This window comes from Telmatherina bonti, assembly GCF_933228915.1.
Source record: "Telmatherina bonti genome assembly, chromosome: 19".
Classification (NCBI taxonomy): domain Eukaryota; kingdom Metazoa; phylum Chordata; class Actinopteri; order Atheriniformes; family Telmatherinidae; genus Telmatherina; species Telmatherina bonti.
In genome coordinates, this window is record NC_136617.1 from 23497578 (window position 1) to 23513387 (window position 15810).

The following is a 15810-nucleotide window of genomic DNA, read 5'->3' on the forward strand; positions in this document are numbered from 1 at the left end:
TCACCTCATTAGGACCCTGGGACCAAGAGTAGGCAAAATACTGAGAGAAATCATTTTGCAGGGGGAGTGTGGCGGGGATAAATTGGCCTCTGGTTCAGCACCAGAGTCCCCGCTGTGCCAAGCGGAAGAGAAGGGCTTTGCTGGCAGTAGGGGCAGGCCCAGGCATGGCAGGCCCCATGCTGAGACCCCCTCCCTGCCTCTGACAAACACGGCAGTGGATAATCTCTCCTTCAGGGACTCAGCCCAGCACTGTGGGGCCGAGCGAGAAAGGGGGCTGTTATGAACCACAGTGCAGAAGAACTGCCTCTGTATGTGTGTGGCATGCACCACAAACACGCTTCCATGCACTGTGTACATCCACAGTGAGCAGCTTGCGTACATCTCCATTTTCTCGTCTACTTTTTTTGTTCATGTTTCCTTCATCGCTTAAGACATCACATTGATAGTTTAAATAAACCGAAAGTACTGTTGCTTTAAAATAAAACTTTGTTTAGTACTTTAACTTTAGTAATAGACTAAGTTCATACGGTCCAAAACAGCACAATGTAGCCGAGGGAATTAAAAAGCCAGCCATTGCAGTTAGTGTTGGCTTGGCAGGCCAAAAAGTCTGAAGAGCTATAATCTGTACATATGTACTAAATATAAGAACAGTTCAAAGATTAGATCAACACTGTCTAAATGGATATGTTTCATCAATTATTGGCTATGCAATCACAGGCTGACAAGAACAGAAACATTTACATGAACTATAAAGAAATTTAAAGTTCTTGAGGTGACATGGTGTCTGTGGATCAAAAGTCTTTTTTTTTTTAAAGCTAAATAGCACACGAGTCTTAACGCAATTCCTTTATTAAGCAAATGAAATGAACAAATCACATGAGATTAAAGTAAAGTGTTGAAAAGTTCCTTTTTCAACACTTTACTTCCATCAATATTTCTTTAAAAAAAAAAAAAAAAAAAAAATGGAATTTAACATCTCCAAATGTCTCCTTGTGTCAAATAATAAAGCGGTGATATTCAGATATCCATGTTAATTTCCATGCCATCAGCTACTGGGAGGCCTTGCAAGTTCTTATTACGTCTCCATTTTGAAACCATGTTTGTCGAGCTCCACTCTGCAGGGAGGAGAAGGAAAATAGAAAGATCAAGTCAGCAGAGATGATTACAGGTGGGCGGTTAAGGCATAAGTACCCTCTGCTATTGATTGTAAGAACCATTAAGAGATGGGAGGAAGAAAATATATAAATATTACATAATGCATGCAACTATGGATTTGATGATTATACATATATATAGAAGCCATGCCCTTAAACAATAATGATATCTTTAAGAATCAACTTAATAATATGGTTATTGTAACTGGCCTAAATAAAACAATAGCATATTGCTGTCTAAAGTGTGCTCAAATGGAAACAAAGCAGTCACTTATTCATCAATAGTTACTGATTATGTGTGTGAGTACAAGCCTTTAAAGCATCACAGATCTTAAGATGATAACCCCGATGTGAAATTTTCCACTCAACTAAAACTGTAACCCTGTTCAGTTTAAAATATTCAAGGGTCTTTTAGACTATTTACATTTTGGAAGCAGAGTCCCAGTGAAACTAACAGCAACGACAACGTGAAGCACTGCAGAGTCTACAGGACAGGTGGAGGAACAAAAAGAAATAAAAATGTATTTTTATTTTCATCAATAATATTATTAAGTGTAATATTGATGATTGAAGCTTCCATATAAAAAATATGCACAAAACATATGTTGCAATTCCCTCAAAAGGTATTTTTGTGGTTTGCAGTAACTTTCCTCAATTTTAAGCTGCACATGTTTAAGTTCATATACTACCAATTGTTTCTTACTTTTATTTTTGCAAAATAAAAAATATAAGACACCTTCATGAATGAAAAGTTTCAGTCTTGCTTTGCTATTTACACTATTCCATATTCATTAACCACAAATGCAAAACCATCAGAATATCCAGATTTATTTTTACATTATTTTATACTTCATGACCAGTCACTGTCTCAAATACTGGTCATTAATGTGTTTCACAAGCTCTAAAATCAATATCATAACTGCTTCTTTACTTGTTTCAATCAAAATTTTTATGATATTTACCCAGACAAACATAAAAAATATTATGGTGCAGCTAGTAGGAATGACTCCCTGTGAGCCACATGTTACAGTCATATAGGTCCTATAACAATACTTTTGAAAGATGCAGATGTCTATCGATATCCGTCAATGACAATGTTTTGATGTATACATCTGCATAATCACTCAACTCATCTGCAATGTCATTTTATGCATATTTTGAAATGAGATCAAAGATAATTCAGATATGTGCCCAAGCTATATAATAATAATAATAATAATAATAATAGAGGATATTTTTTCATTATCAAGTGAGATATGAATTAAATTAAGAGTCAATTTAGGAGTGCTGACCCATGTAGGGCTGAAGCAAGGATCAGTGCATGCCTGACTTGATCTGTGAGAACTGCAGGTGTGAAATATAAATTAGATACTTATTTTGGGTGTTCGGTGTATCTTGTATGTGCTACAACATGTATGGTACCATGTAAAGTAATCTCTCCACTTTAAGGACAGGTAAATCATTTTGCCAGGAGACAAAAGTGAGACTTTATTATGAAATTAACTGTTTCAGTTTTGTGACGCGTGTTAGTTGAGTCACTGCTATTCTGTAAAGAAGTGTAAAAAAAAAAATATGATGAATTTACCTGAGCTGATTAGAGAAATCATCTTCTACGTTGTCATCGTCCCAGTTGTCTTCCCAAACATGAGCGTCCTCATCTTCATCCAGCCCCGTCCAGTCTAAGAGTTACACAAACATAAATCTTAATGCAGACGGAAAAACTCAGCCAAAAGGTCTGACGTTAAAGGATAAAAAGCTACACAGGTGCCATTTCAGATGGGAACATATTTAAATGTTTCTCTTTTACAGACGGCGTAGCTTGTTTGCTAATATTCACGTCACGCTAGCAAGCTACTGCTAGCTACTACAAGCTAAATCGTATACGGGTAGATAAATGTGAGCACTTAAATAGCATTATTAAACTAGACAGGGATTGCCGAAGTTATTAGAAGATAAGAAAAATTCCTAAGTCGCATGGATGTGTTAACAAAAAGTAAAATGTTTGCTACATAAATATTTCCCACGTAGTTAGCTAAAGCTAACATGGCTAAGTTCACTGAGTCACTGTTGCAAGGATGACCCCCGTTTAACTATCATTTACCGACCAAGAGTTGAGAATTACACACAAATACGGTGCTTTCTCGTGATATGTTACTATTTACCTTCGGCTGGAAATTCTTCAAACTCGTCGTCCTCCTCCAGTAAGCCCAGATCTACGGTCTGTTTCTTGTCTGACATGTTAGCTTCTCCGTTGTGTTCCTGCTAGTGAATGGCTCTCATGTCGCACGCAGGAACTGCGGGAGACTGAAGCTGTTCGTGTGGGTCGTGGCTGCGCAGGAAGACGCAATTTTCACACAAGGCAAGACTTTTATTTGGTCCCTTCATCACAAGGAGACACATTCATACCTGTAGATGGAAACAATGCATTCCATCATTCACTGGGGTTATGAATGGATTCACCTGTTACTTTAAATCTTGTCCACAAGAACCTAAAAGCTAAAAAAAAAAAAAAAAAGTATACTTGTATTGGTAAGTCCTTGCTGTTTTAATATGCCTTTAAGTTGTGCTATCCTGTTTTTCATAACTTTATTTTTGCCTCTTGTTTTTGTTCTTTTTTTTTTTTTTTTAATGAGAAATGTACCATTTCACACAGCTCTCTACCACTAATAATGTCACTTTGTTTATTGTTGTCTGTTTGTACCCTGACTTGTTGTACAACTTTAATAGTTAAATAAATCATTAAAAAAAAACAAAAAAAACAAACAAACATGTGTTTTACATTAGTGCATAGAAACCCATCCTATTGGAAAATAAGGAACTTTCTCTCACTCTTCAGTCGACTAACTTACAGTTTTAGTTAATTAAAAATGACATTATAGATATTAATTTGAACCATAGAGTCAACTAGATTATTGTAGATTATCAGAAAATGCAAGATTAAGATACATATGTAAATGCAAATGTAAATGTATGAGTTAGTCTATTAAAGAATGATCAAAATAAAGAATCTGTCCAGCTTTTATTAATTCTCTTTGTCGGCACATTATTTAAAAGTGATGTAACAATTGTTATGTCTAGTTTTTTGGAAATGTATTTGGTTTTGAAGCTTTTCATATACATACATAAGTAATGTACCCCAGTAATCTAACCTCAAGACCTCTTCCCTGTCTGTTAAAGATCATCAGATGTGTGTCTATTCCAACAGAACTGAGTAAAATGGATGAACTTCCCCATCAAGTTCTTTGCTGGCCGTTTAGGAGCCATTTATTTCAGTCATCCGTATTAAAGTATGGTTATGTCTCAATATCTAGGTTTGTGGGTTCTGAGCATGAAGACCTAGAAACAAAGATCTTAGCCAACCCTGATAAAGACATGCAGAATATTATACACTCATATTTATAGTCTGGCCTGTTGTAATTGATTCACAGAAAATATTATTCACAGGTTAAAACACTTGATACCATATTTTAGTAAAAGAGTAAATATATATGGTATTTGTCACATTTGATTTTTATAATTTCAGATTTCATTGAAGTTATAAATATAAGTTTTAATACTTTATAAGTTATTAGATACAAACTTCCTATTAGACAATTACCGTATGGGTGATTATCTTTCAGCTGGCAGCATGTCATTTAACCCTAAATGATGCAATGAGTGGCTCTAATGTCTTTAACAACAACGTGAAAAGATACATCCTGTGGTCATGGAAAATATTTAAGTCTGTTTAAGAAGGGTCATTTTATTGTCATGTATCATGCAGAGAAAACATCTAAAGAGACTGTAGACACTGATAAAATTAGGTCAAGAACTGTCCAACACATTATCAACTGGAAGCCTGCTGGGGAAACATCATCTTCCAGGAATAAAGGGGTTCAGAAAAACATCTTGAATTATGATTAACGGCAATCACTTAAATGTTTGGTGAAATAAGATGTTTTTTTTAAAAAATAGAATCAGAGCTATGTTTAATACTAAAAGTAAGATGTTTAATAGTAAAGAAAGAACATTTTCACACAAATAATATGGAGGGAACTCAAGGGATTGTGACTAAACAGCTAACCAGTTTAATTAGTGAAGCTAAATGAAGTAAAATGCTTCAGTGTGCTATAAGGAGCATAAAGACTGGACTGTAGAGTAGTGGAAGAAGATCATGTGGTCAGATGAGTCCAGGCAGTGCATTTCTTCTTCAGCAAAACATTAATTTCTGTAACAATGTAAGATGTTAAACCAAATGTTTTGGGGGAAAATGGGTAAAAGAAACTGCAGTATAATTGTACACGTTTTCATTTGTGTGGTTAAACACTAAGTTGTTGATATTCATATACGCTCACAGTGGCAAATAACTCAATCGTAGGTAAAAAAAAAAAAAAAAAAAAGGTACACAAAGGCTTTTGAAGCTGTAGAACTAATGTAAACTTTTATCTAAAGTCTCATAAATGGAGCCAGCTTTTAGGGATCAACCATCCTAGTACCTGTTTTAGAGAAGTATTTGGTTTTGCTGTTGTGTACTGTGGTCTCACAGCAAGAAGGTTTCTGGTTTGATCCTTGGTTGGGGGGAGGCTTTAACGGTGGAACTTTGCAGGTTTGTGCGGGTTCTCACTGGGTACTCTGGCTTGTTTGCAACAAAGACGTGCATGTTAGGTTCATTGGTTGCTCTGAATTCATGCTAGGAGGGAGTGTGAATGGTTGTTTGTCTATGTAGCCCTGTAGGGGACTCTTGACTTGTCCAGAGTGTACCCTGCCTCTTGCCTAATGATTTTCTGGAATAGACTCCAGTTCCCTGTTAATAATCAGACCAAGCAGTTCAGAAAATGAATGAATTTGGTTGCCTTTTATTGTCGAACTTACTGTCAATCACTGCTTTCTTATCTCTCTTTTCAGTCTGGATAGAATTTAGTGTTTTGACATCGAAAGTGTCTTGAAAGTCTGAAATATCTGAGTGAACAGACAACTTTTCTCTCTTTCCCCTTGTCTTAATTTCCCTCTGCATGTTTTTCTCTCACCCCCACACACGCTTTTACTGCCACACCACCACAACAAGCCTCTTTCCTCAAAACATATGCACTCAAGTCATTCAAATTCCTGCAAAGATTTTTCATTTGGGAACAAACGCACATTGTAACTCGTTCAGCTTGTTGGAACAATGAAGCAGCAGCCGCAGCTTAGGATGTATTTTAGATAAATGAGAGCGCACATTCACCACAAAACCACTTGCGCCACAATGGAAATTGCTTTACAGCTGTCATATGTTGACAGACAGAACAAACCTCAACTTAGACTCTGCGTACTTATTCTATTTTCAAATTATTTTGTAATCATCCTAAGCCTTTACACATGACAATGCCACAATGTTCAGAAGAGCAACAAGACATGAAGAGGAGTTGGAAGCTAATGCTTGGATGTGTATGAACACATCCAAGTACATGTTGAAAGCAGGCTCAGAATGTCATATTTTTTGGAAGAAATACTTAACATGCTCACAAGTTAAAACAAATGTCATAGTCTTTATAAGAATGTAAAACACATAGTTTTTCTTGCATTTGAAAGTCAATATTTTCATTACATACATGCACAAAATTAGGCCTAAATTTCAAAGTGAAACTTTTATGACTTGTTTTGTCTTACAATCTCAACAAAAAGCTGCTCTTCAAATATCAGAAGTCTAAACCAGCCGATGTTTGGCATTTCGCAAGAAAAATCGTTTTAAATAATCAGTTTCTTTGTTGTTAAAATAGCTCTGACATATATATATATATATATATATATATATATATATATATATATATATATATATATATATATATATATATATATATATATATATATATATATACAGAAGAAGTGTTATATGATAGCTTTTCAGTTCTTAGCTGTTCTCAGTGGCTGAGTAATATGTCAGACAACAGGGCAGGTTTGTGTCACCATAATCTTTTTTTAAAAACCAGGAGATTGAAATGATGGGATCAAGTTTACTCCAAGCAACAAAACAAGGTGGTTTCATTCACATCCCCAGTTATGGAGCGTTTGATTTATGAATGATGTACTGTCTTGCTTTGAGCTGCCCTCCCTGAGGTACTGCTGATCTCGGTTCCCGTGTCACTCAGTCTCAGGTGCAGTTGAAGTCCTGGGAAGTGGACGCAACGTCCGCCAAGCATACCTGAGACTGCAGTTACACTTCACCTGGCGCCTAGAGTCTCTCTGCTCAGGATAAAAAAAAAAAAAGAAAAGGTAGAGGTGGAGGGGAGTAAGTTCATAGAGGGGAGATACAACATGGCCACCACAGACTAGGCTCCACCACAACTGGTGTCTGTGCAACAGCATCACATTTCTGTGTCCTTTCACAAAGCCCTCTGGGAAAGGACAGGTCGGCAGCAATAAGTGCACCAAGAGAGACAGAGGAAGACTCCGACTGAAGCCTGCCCTTCCAGTCTAACAGTCTGCTCCAACCCCCTTGGCTTGCAAAAAAAAAAAAGAGAGAGACATGAGTGTGTGTCACCAAATAATCCAGATCATATCCCGAAGATAACAGAGAATCCCACTTTCTACACTAGTCAGAGAAGACAGCTGGCTATCTGATGTGGCATGTAGTTGTTTCTCCTGTGAGTACTTTGTTTAGACAACCCCTTCTTTGCACTTGGCATTTGCAATAGATGCTTTCTATGGTGCCACTCAAAAATGTTTATGAGCATTGTACATGTCAAAGCTGTGGAGAATTAAGGCACAAAAGATAATGGGACATATTACCTTTAAAATGCTGTAAGTCATACAAGTAAGTGATTATTATGGATTAAGGAGACTTAACCAGCCAATTAATGAGGCAAATCCAAGAAAAAGCTTGTAAGCTTTGCTTCTATAGGAAATCTGCAGAGAGAGCAGCATGCTTCCAGGATATGTCTGTCAAGGTCCTGTATTAAATTTAATCCCAGCCAGTCAGTAAGTCTACTCTATTGTGTGTTGTGTGGAAATCCTGTGTGTCTTTCCATATAAATACTCGTGCCAGAAGACAACAGTGCATATTCACTATTTCATAAAGAAACTTGATAAGAAAATCAATTGACTCCCGGGAGTCGAATGAAGATAAAAAGAAAAGAAAGAAAGAGCTTATTTATGCTTGTTTTGCTTTACAAATCCATTTTTCTGGGGGTCCCATTCACTGAGATGTCTGTCATGACGAATTTAAGTTTCATATTTTTTCCCCTGTCTGTCTTGAAAACCTCTGTCATCTTGGGCTTGAGGTACAGTTTGCCAAGAGGCTAATGGCCCTTTATGACAGTACAATCTGATGCCTGTCCCAGCTAGCCTCCAGGTAATCCTGTCCACCTCGGCGGCTAAGCCCTGCTCAGGCTTAAGTTGCATATTTTGTTTTTATCAGGACACTGCTGATAAATGCTATCAGCAGGGTAGAAATGAAATATGGGGGGTCTAGCTTCATTGTGCATGAGCCCCTAGTTGGAACCGAGAACTTAGGAACAATGACAGCTCTATTGGTGGATATGCAGGAATAAGCAAAATGTTACTCAGCCTGATATGCATCATTTGCATATGCTGCAAGATTTTTTTTTTTCACCAGCACTGATGTGAACTTTGCAAACCAATTTTAGATTGTTATGTTCATTTGAATAAATGCACAATAATCCCACCACTCAAAAATATTTCCAATTACAATTCCAGCAGCTTTACATTTGGACCCCCAAAATATCATTTAGCAAAATCAAAACATTAGAGGCTAATTTATTTCCAGTAATGTGCACTAATAGTGTGCTACCTCTGTGTCCATGGTCCAATGCCGCAGACCTATACTGTACGTGAAAAGCACTCACATGCTCTTACCATAGGTGATAACCCCCTCTGTGAAAAGCACTCTTATTGGAAGTACCCATTATCTGCTAAGTCTATCCTCATGCTGACACAAAGTCATTAGCTTAAGCTGTTCTCTGTGTAAAATCATAGTTAATTTCTTTGGCTTAGGAGCAATACGAGTGGAAACATTTTCATTGACTGCAACAAATAGAAAACAGATGTTTAAGTGCGGAAATTTAATTTAACATTGATATATATTCCGGTATATATTTCTTCAATTAGATTGAAGAGAAATAAATACTTTAAAGTTCTTATTAATTAATCAAATAGAGGAATAAATGTTTCCTTTTCTTCATGCCTATTGAGCTTCTGTTGATTCAAGCTTGAAATCAATTGTACTCTTCGAAGATCCGCATCTTGATAGGGCTTTGTGACAAATGACACATTCGTGCAGAAACACAACATACCTGGTTTTCTAACCTTTTCATGTTTTAAAGTTATAATTTATTTGAAGCCAAATTACACAATAAATATATCTCTTTTTCTCTTCATGCACTAGTTGAACTATATGGACATTTTTAAGAAGCTCAGCCCATGCTGCTTATAATAGCCAAAGCCACCATTATTTGTGTCTCTATTTTCTCCCCTTCCTTTCCCTTCTCCCAGTTTTTTTTTCTATTTCTCTATCTATCACATGCAGAAACAGACACACCTCCCTCCCCCTCTAGTTATAGTCATGGTATGTCAAAGAGTGCATGTCCCACACAGCAGGGGGTTCAGTGAATCTCTGACAAGACCTGCTTTGCTCTTCTCTGACACCTGTCAGCGCTTCGTCTGTCATCTGTGAATCTGTGAACAGAGATGGAAATGAGCAGGAGTGACACAACATGCCAGAGGTGATGACGACGCCTCACCTCTCTCCATCGGCTTCTAAATATGTTGCACAGCTCGGAGCTTGTACGCAGACCGGGTAGCAATAATTATCTGCCGCGTTTGCAGAGCAGCGATGTCATGCTGCTTAGTCTTTGGAGTTGCAACGTTGGGAATCCTGTATAAGTTTTGAGACATATTCATGCTTTAAGTTTGCTTTTTGTTGTTGTTTTTTTTTTTTTTTGTTTATAAAAGAAACTCTGAAGTGAGGATTCCCTATGTTTGCAACTACGGTACACACAAGCCGACAGATGCCTGAGACAAAGCTGGGTGACTTTTAAGAGTTTAAATGCTTTTAAATGGAGCATTATTTGTTTTTAAATTGAATTTATTAGTCTTTTTGATAATGCTAAGGAACACTAATACATGTAATTGTAAATGTGCCAGAATTGTGTCAGAAAATATGTTGAACCTGAAAGCAAAACACAAAACAGACGAAATTAAAATATGAAATCAGGACATAGTATTAGATAAAATATTACACTTCAGTTTGCCATTTTGTCGAGAGCTACTGTGTGTCAGCTCTCTAACTCTTCTGATTCTGTTTCAGAAGAGCTGTCTATTCGGCTTTACATTTGAGGCTGCACTGGCTGTTGCATAGTTTAACTCTAAGGTGTCTTGTATTTTCATTTATAGGTGAGGCACAGCGATCCAGCTGCAGCTGAAGTGCAACCCAACTCTTTTAGCTGTTGATTTGCTGTAATCTCTGACTGGTAAACTCTGCAATTTAGTTGTACTAAATTCCATGTACCTAATCCCCAACATGTGGCTGTCCCTAGTCCCGGAAAAGTCTTTGATTGGTCTGATTGATAAATGAAGCCCTCCTTATGCTGTCGGGCGTCCATTCGAATGGGGCCTCTGCTGGTCTGGACTATATCCAGGAAACCTTGGACAGCCACTTATTAAGTAGTTAGACCCTCAAGACGAGGCTGCAGTGAAGGACTGCTGGTGGTCACCTGGGCTTGGATTAAGCTTTGGTATCCTACAGTCATCAGTCAGGCCTGGAGGACTGACTGGAGTTTCACATTGTAGCTGGAACACAGTCTTGTCTTTTGCACTGAGAAGTGTGTGTCAGAACCATATATTAGTAAAATGGAAGTCTGCTTTTCTAAAGAACATAGTGTCCGTAAAGTCTCTTTACAATTTAAAAAAATGTTACAAAGACAAGTGATGACATATGTTAATACAATTTCTTCCATGTACTCAAGTGGTCATTAAAGGTTTAAATAACATTTCATTGGTGTATTTCAGGTGCCCTTTTAAATAGATAAAACCAAAGAAAAATGGCTGCTCCTCAAGAGAATGCATGACATGTATTGTGGTTCATTGAAACACAAATTTAGTTACACACAGTCAAAAAAAACTACAGGAATAATTATGGAAGATGTACAACGTGTCCTTCATTTTGTGCATGGTAAAAGAAATTTATAGAGACAGGTGGTTTTGAATAACGAGAGGAATGGAGAACCAAGAATATCACAGGAAAACAGATATAGAGGTGTACAAAACACAACAGACTTAAATATCTACTCCCCCTTTTGTGATAATTTCCAGAGAATTATTTAATAATTTGGGTTTTTTTATGCTAAATTGTGAAGAGACTTTATGAATGTCCGGCTTGTTGTGTTTGTCATTGGCAGAAATTAAGATTTTATTCAGTTGCTGAAATACTGACATGATGCAAGTTAATGGGAAAACAATGAGGAAGGTCTGGAAACGTAGACTTTGAACCACCAATATCATTTGGTTAAATTAAGACTTGTTGTTGCTGATCTTAAAGTCCTGTCTTGATCACACAAATTTAAAGGGGAACATGAAAAGGAAAAAACTTAAACTTAGCAGAAGAGGATGTACCTGCCATATAGCTTGGCTTCATACAGTGGTTCCCAAACTGGGGGTGGGGGAGGGGGGCAGCAAGGCTAAGTAAAACTTGAGAGTTTTGGCACAAATTTGTGAAAGAGCCAATGAGAACCAATGATGAATCAATAAGAGAGATTTTAAATACTAAAAAGAGAAGAAAATATGAGCATATCTATCCCTGCTTGACCAGGTAATGGTAAACTAATAGTATTAACCATTAGTGGATAGTGAAGAGACCACAGTCTTTTGCATGTATCAAAATATTATCATCTTATATTATGAAGTATGAAGCCAAACAAGTAAAACACCACTTGGGGTCTTTTATCCTGAACACAAAGAAAAACCTATAGGTTACTTTAGAAATAAACTACCTAAATGTCATATATAGTTTCACTAAAACAGCACCCATCTCACTGAAAACTCGGCTCACCTGAAGAAGTTTGCAGATATCTATGGTTTATGTTTCACACTAAAGCAGAAGAATAGATAATAATACTGACACTGACACAGTTTTAACTATGGTGAACTACAATACAGACACTAAACTAATGACATTTCTAAGTATGTTTCTTTGGTGAACGTGACAGGAAGAGAGTTGTGTTGAAATTATTGTCGTCGATGAAAAGGAAGGAAAAAGTTGGGGAACCACTGGCTTAATATAACACTTCAAGTAATTTAGAATTCATTTAGAAAAAGGAGAACCTGTGAGGGACACATGCTTAATTTAAGCCACACTGCGTACAGAGGCAATTATGGTATCAAGTAATTCTTTCCTTCACAATAAAACACCACAGTTCCCACAGCCTTGACCAGTCTGCTCTTCCAAATTACAGTAGTTTACTTACTAGTGGCCAGACTAAAAAGTCCAGGCAGGCATTCAACCAAAAGATGTTTTCTCCAGAATACATCCGTGGGCAGCTCAACCAGTGAAGTGGATCATCGTAGAGCCACCAGGGCACAACCCAGATGAAACACCAGGAGGTGAAAGGGAAAGAGGTGATTTGTCATTAAGACTTTTCAAAGAAAGGTCAGTGCCAAGGGTCCAATTTATGCTTCTCATAACTTCACCCAATCACTCCCCCATGTCTCTAAACACATTTTTCTTTCAGGTATCCAAAGAACACAGCACAAGATGCAGCTGGATGTGTGCTGTCAAGAGAAGAAGTATCATAATAGCAGAAATCTTTTAATATATACAGATATTATTACACAGAAACTATTAAAACTTCTCTCTGTTTTCAGTGATAGACTATCTTGACATTCTCTTGGTAGTTTTTGCTGTTATGTCTATCATGCAACACATTTGCCAGCTGCCTCAACCTGTCTGTCTTCTATTCTGGCTTTTGGCTGAGCTGTTTCTGGACTCATTAATACTGAGCGAAGGTGAGGAAAGCCTTTTTCACTATGACTGCCAGGTACAGTTTCTCTTGGCCTGCAGAACATTTGTAAAACATGCTCTCATAAAACTGAAATCAAACGCTCCAGATCTTGAATGGGATGTTGGAAAATTATTTACAGGCAAATAAAGTTGCGTGCGACGGTGTAAAACGCCACCCAGTTTTGATGCATGGTTCTGTTTAGCAGAAATCAGTCTCACCCCGAAAATTTGGATGTGTCGACTGTGATTTGCGGCAGTCTTGTGGTAATCCCTTGCACAGACTTGAAAGTTGATCGTCTCTACTCAACTTTTGCCTCGCAAATGCTGTTGTATGATTTTTCTGTTTGTTAGTGTGTATGTACGTGCAGTTGCTTCTTCAAGTTTTAAAGTGTGTCGTGGTGGGAGATACTTTACCATCTTTATTTACAGAATTCAGAAGAGGCTTTCTGCTGCATTCTTCCCTGCCCACACACACACACACACACACACACACACACACAGATGTGCATCATCACTGGTTGATTGTGGGTGACCTTGGCTGATTGAACTGGTAAAGGGCAGCCAGTTGTGCAGCTGGGCCCAACTGTCTGGTTGTACACAGCAGTGGGGGGCGCTGAGGGAAGAAATGGTAGCGTGACTGTGAGGGACTGCCGAGCAGCCACATCGTGACCCCAAAGACACAGCACAGATGCAGACACACACCCAAGTCTGCGCACTGTGCTGCACTTGTTCCCCTGGCAGAAATGGCAGAGACAAAAGAGCATGGAACTTCCCCAGACCTTCATTTGGGGTGTTTGGACAACTCTAGGGCCCCCGCAGTGCCCTCAGGGGTCTCTCAGCTGGCCTGGAGAGGGAAAGCAGAGTGAAAAAAAAAAAAAATAAGGCAAGACAGTAAGGGCTTAGCAATTAAGAGGGGGAGTGTGTGTGTGTGTAGTGTCTATGAGGATATTATGACATCATTTTAAGAGGAAATTTCTGAAAGGCATTTACCACATGCGTAGCTGCAGTAATTCAGTTTTCTTGTTATGAATTAACCAAAAAATGAAGAGCTGAATCTAAGAAAGCTGTGGGCTTTCCCTCCTTTGCATATTAGTAGATGGCATAAAATTAAAACATAAATCTCACCTTTCTTCCACTATTTTGCAAAACATTTCCTTTTTTATGGACCATGTCTTTGACTTTTATGGACATATAAAGACTGTTCTACTCTATTATTATCGCTCAAGTATACAGGAAGCATACGTATCACTGAATGTTTACGGAGTTTGTGCAAGCATATCCAGTGTTTTATAGAGCTATGACTCATAGTTTCTTCACTGCATGTTCATTTGTTTGTTTGGCTGTATATTTTGGTGGATAATGACCAATGTCAGTGAGACACAAAGCAAAAGGGGAAAGAGTAGTAATAAGCAATGCACAGCTTATTTTTTCCAGCAAAAGGTAATGGCCAGAACAGTGAATATAACACACTGCTACTCCCTTCTCATTTTCAACACAAACACCGGTCAGGAGGAACCAAAGTTAGCTTTGTTTCAGGGCTGTCTATTACCGTACAATTATTCTCATATGGGGAGACAAAAAGAAAACAAGCTTTAAAGTTTTGGCAAAGAAACCGATGTGAGTCGTGACATAAAGGCTTAAAAGAGGTAGTTGAAGAGGGCGAGTCAAAAAGTGATCAAAAGAGGTTTTTAACATGGAGAGAGACTGAATGGAGAAAGGTTTGGGTGTAGTTACATGAACGCAAGTTGGCCTCGTTGGATGACAAATTGTCCGGCTCTGGACAGGACGGTTCAGCCAGCTGGTTGGCCCCATCGGCGGGTTGATTGATGGTGTTGATGTTCTAAATCGGCCGCCAACACGCCGAGTACAGGACTCGTAATAGCGCAGCTTTAGATTGGCCCTGGAGATAGCAGGAAGTGGATGGGGGTATATGAGGAGGTGGGGGAGACTGCAAGGGAAAAAGGACACGTTCCCATGCATGCATGGGAGATATGAAAGTTTTGAACTGTGTCTGCTGAGTCCAGTCAGTTGAGGTGAAGTTTAGACACTCAGAACACGTTCAGTGTTGGGGAGGGTTAGTTTAAAAACTTTTTTTTTACCTCCCTCTTCAACCATTCTGTTACTGGTTCTACAAGTAGTGTGTTGTCCATCATATCAACCAGGCATCTCCTTTAGACCACTTTTTAGTCTTGTCTCAAGAAAATACATGCATGGTCATCATCACTTAAACAAAAAGGCCTGGGGTCAAGGTGCAGCCATTACTGTCAAGCAGAGGTCAGAGCCAGTGCTCTCATGTCCAGTCATGTGACCAACACAGCAACAAGTCAAAGGAGGGTGGGGAAGGGGTAGTGGTGAAAAATGCACAACTTCCCTCTAATTGTAACAGGAGCCCCTTTATCATAGTTTCACTGAATAACACACGCTACCTTTGATCAAGAGCAAGGCAGCCTGGAGTTGTGTAAGAGGTTCTCAGATCTCGACACACGCAAAGGGGGAAACACGGGCCAGCTCATGGTTGAACTGGATGCTTTCCACCATCACTACTGAAGAAAAGGGAATTTTTATTACGAGTTCAAATCGTTCTCAAGTCATTTCAAACTAAAATTGTAGTTCATTTTTCACAACATTAATGGGACCTGTCCTCCTGCTTAAAAGAGAAGTATGAGAGTCACTTTGTTTTTTTTT

The 15810-nt window shown here is 38.2% G+C and overlaps 1 protein-coding gene across 1 annotated transcript; it reads right to left on the bottom strand.

Moving 5' to 3' along the window:
- Positions 1-837: 837 nt before the first annotated feature.
- sem1 (SEM1 26S proteasome subunit) lies at positions 838-3453 on the bottom strand. The gene is made up of 3 exons (XM_079259121.1): positions 3317-3453; positions 2740-2833; positions 838-1115 (listed from the first exon to the last, which is right to left on the bottom strand). Exons 1-3 carry the CDS (start codon positions 3390-3392, stop codon positions 1076-1078), a joined length of 210 nt encoding a protein of 69 aa, XP_079115247.1. The 5' UTR covers positions 3393-3453; the 3' UTR covers positions 838-1075.
- Positions 3454-15810: the final 12357 nt, after the last annotated feature.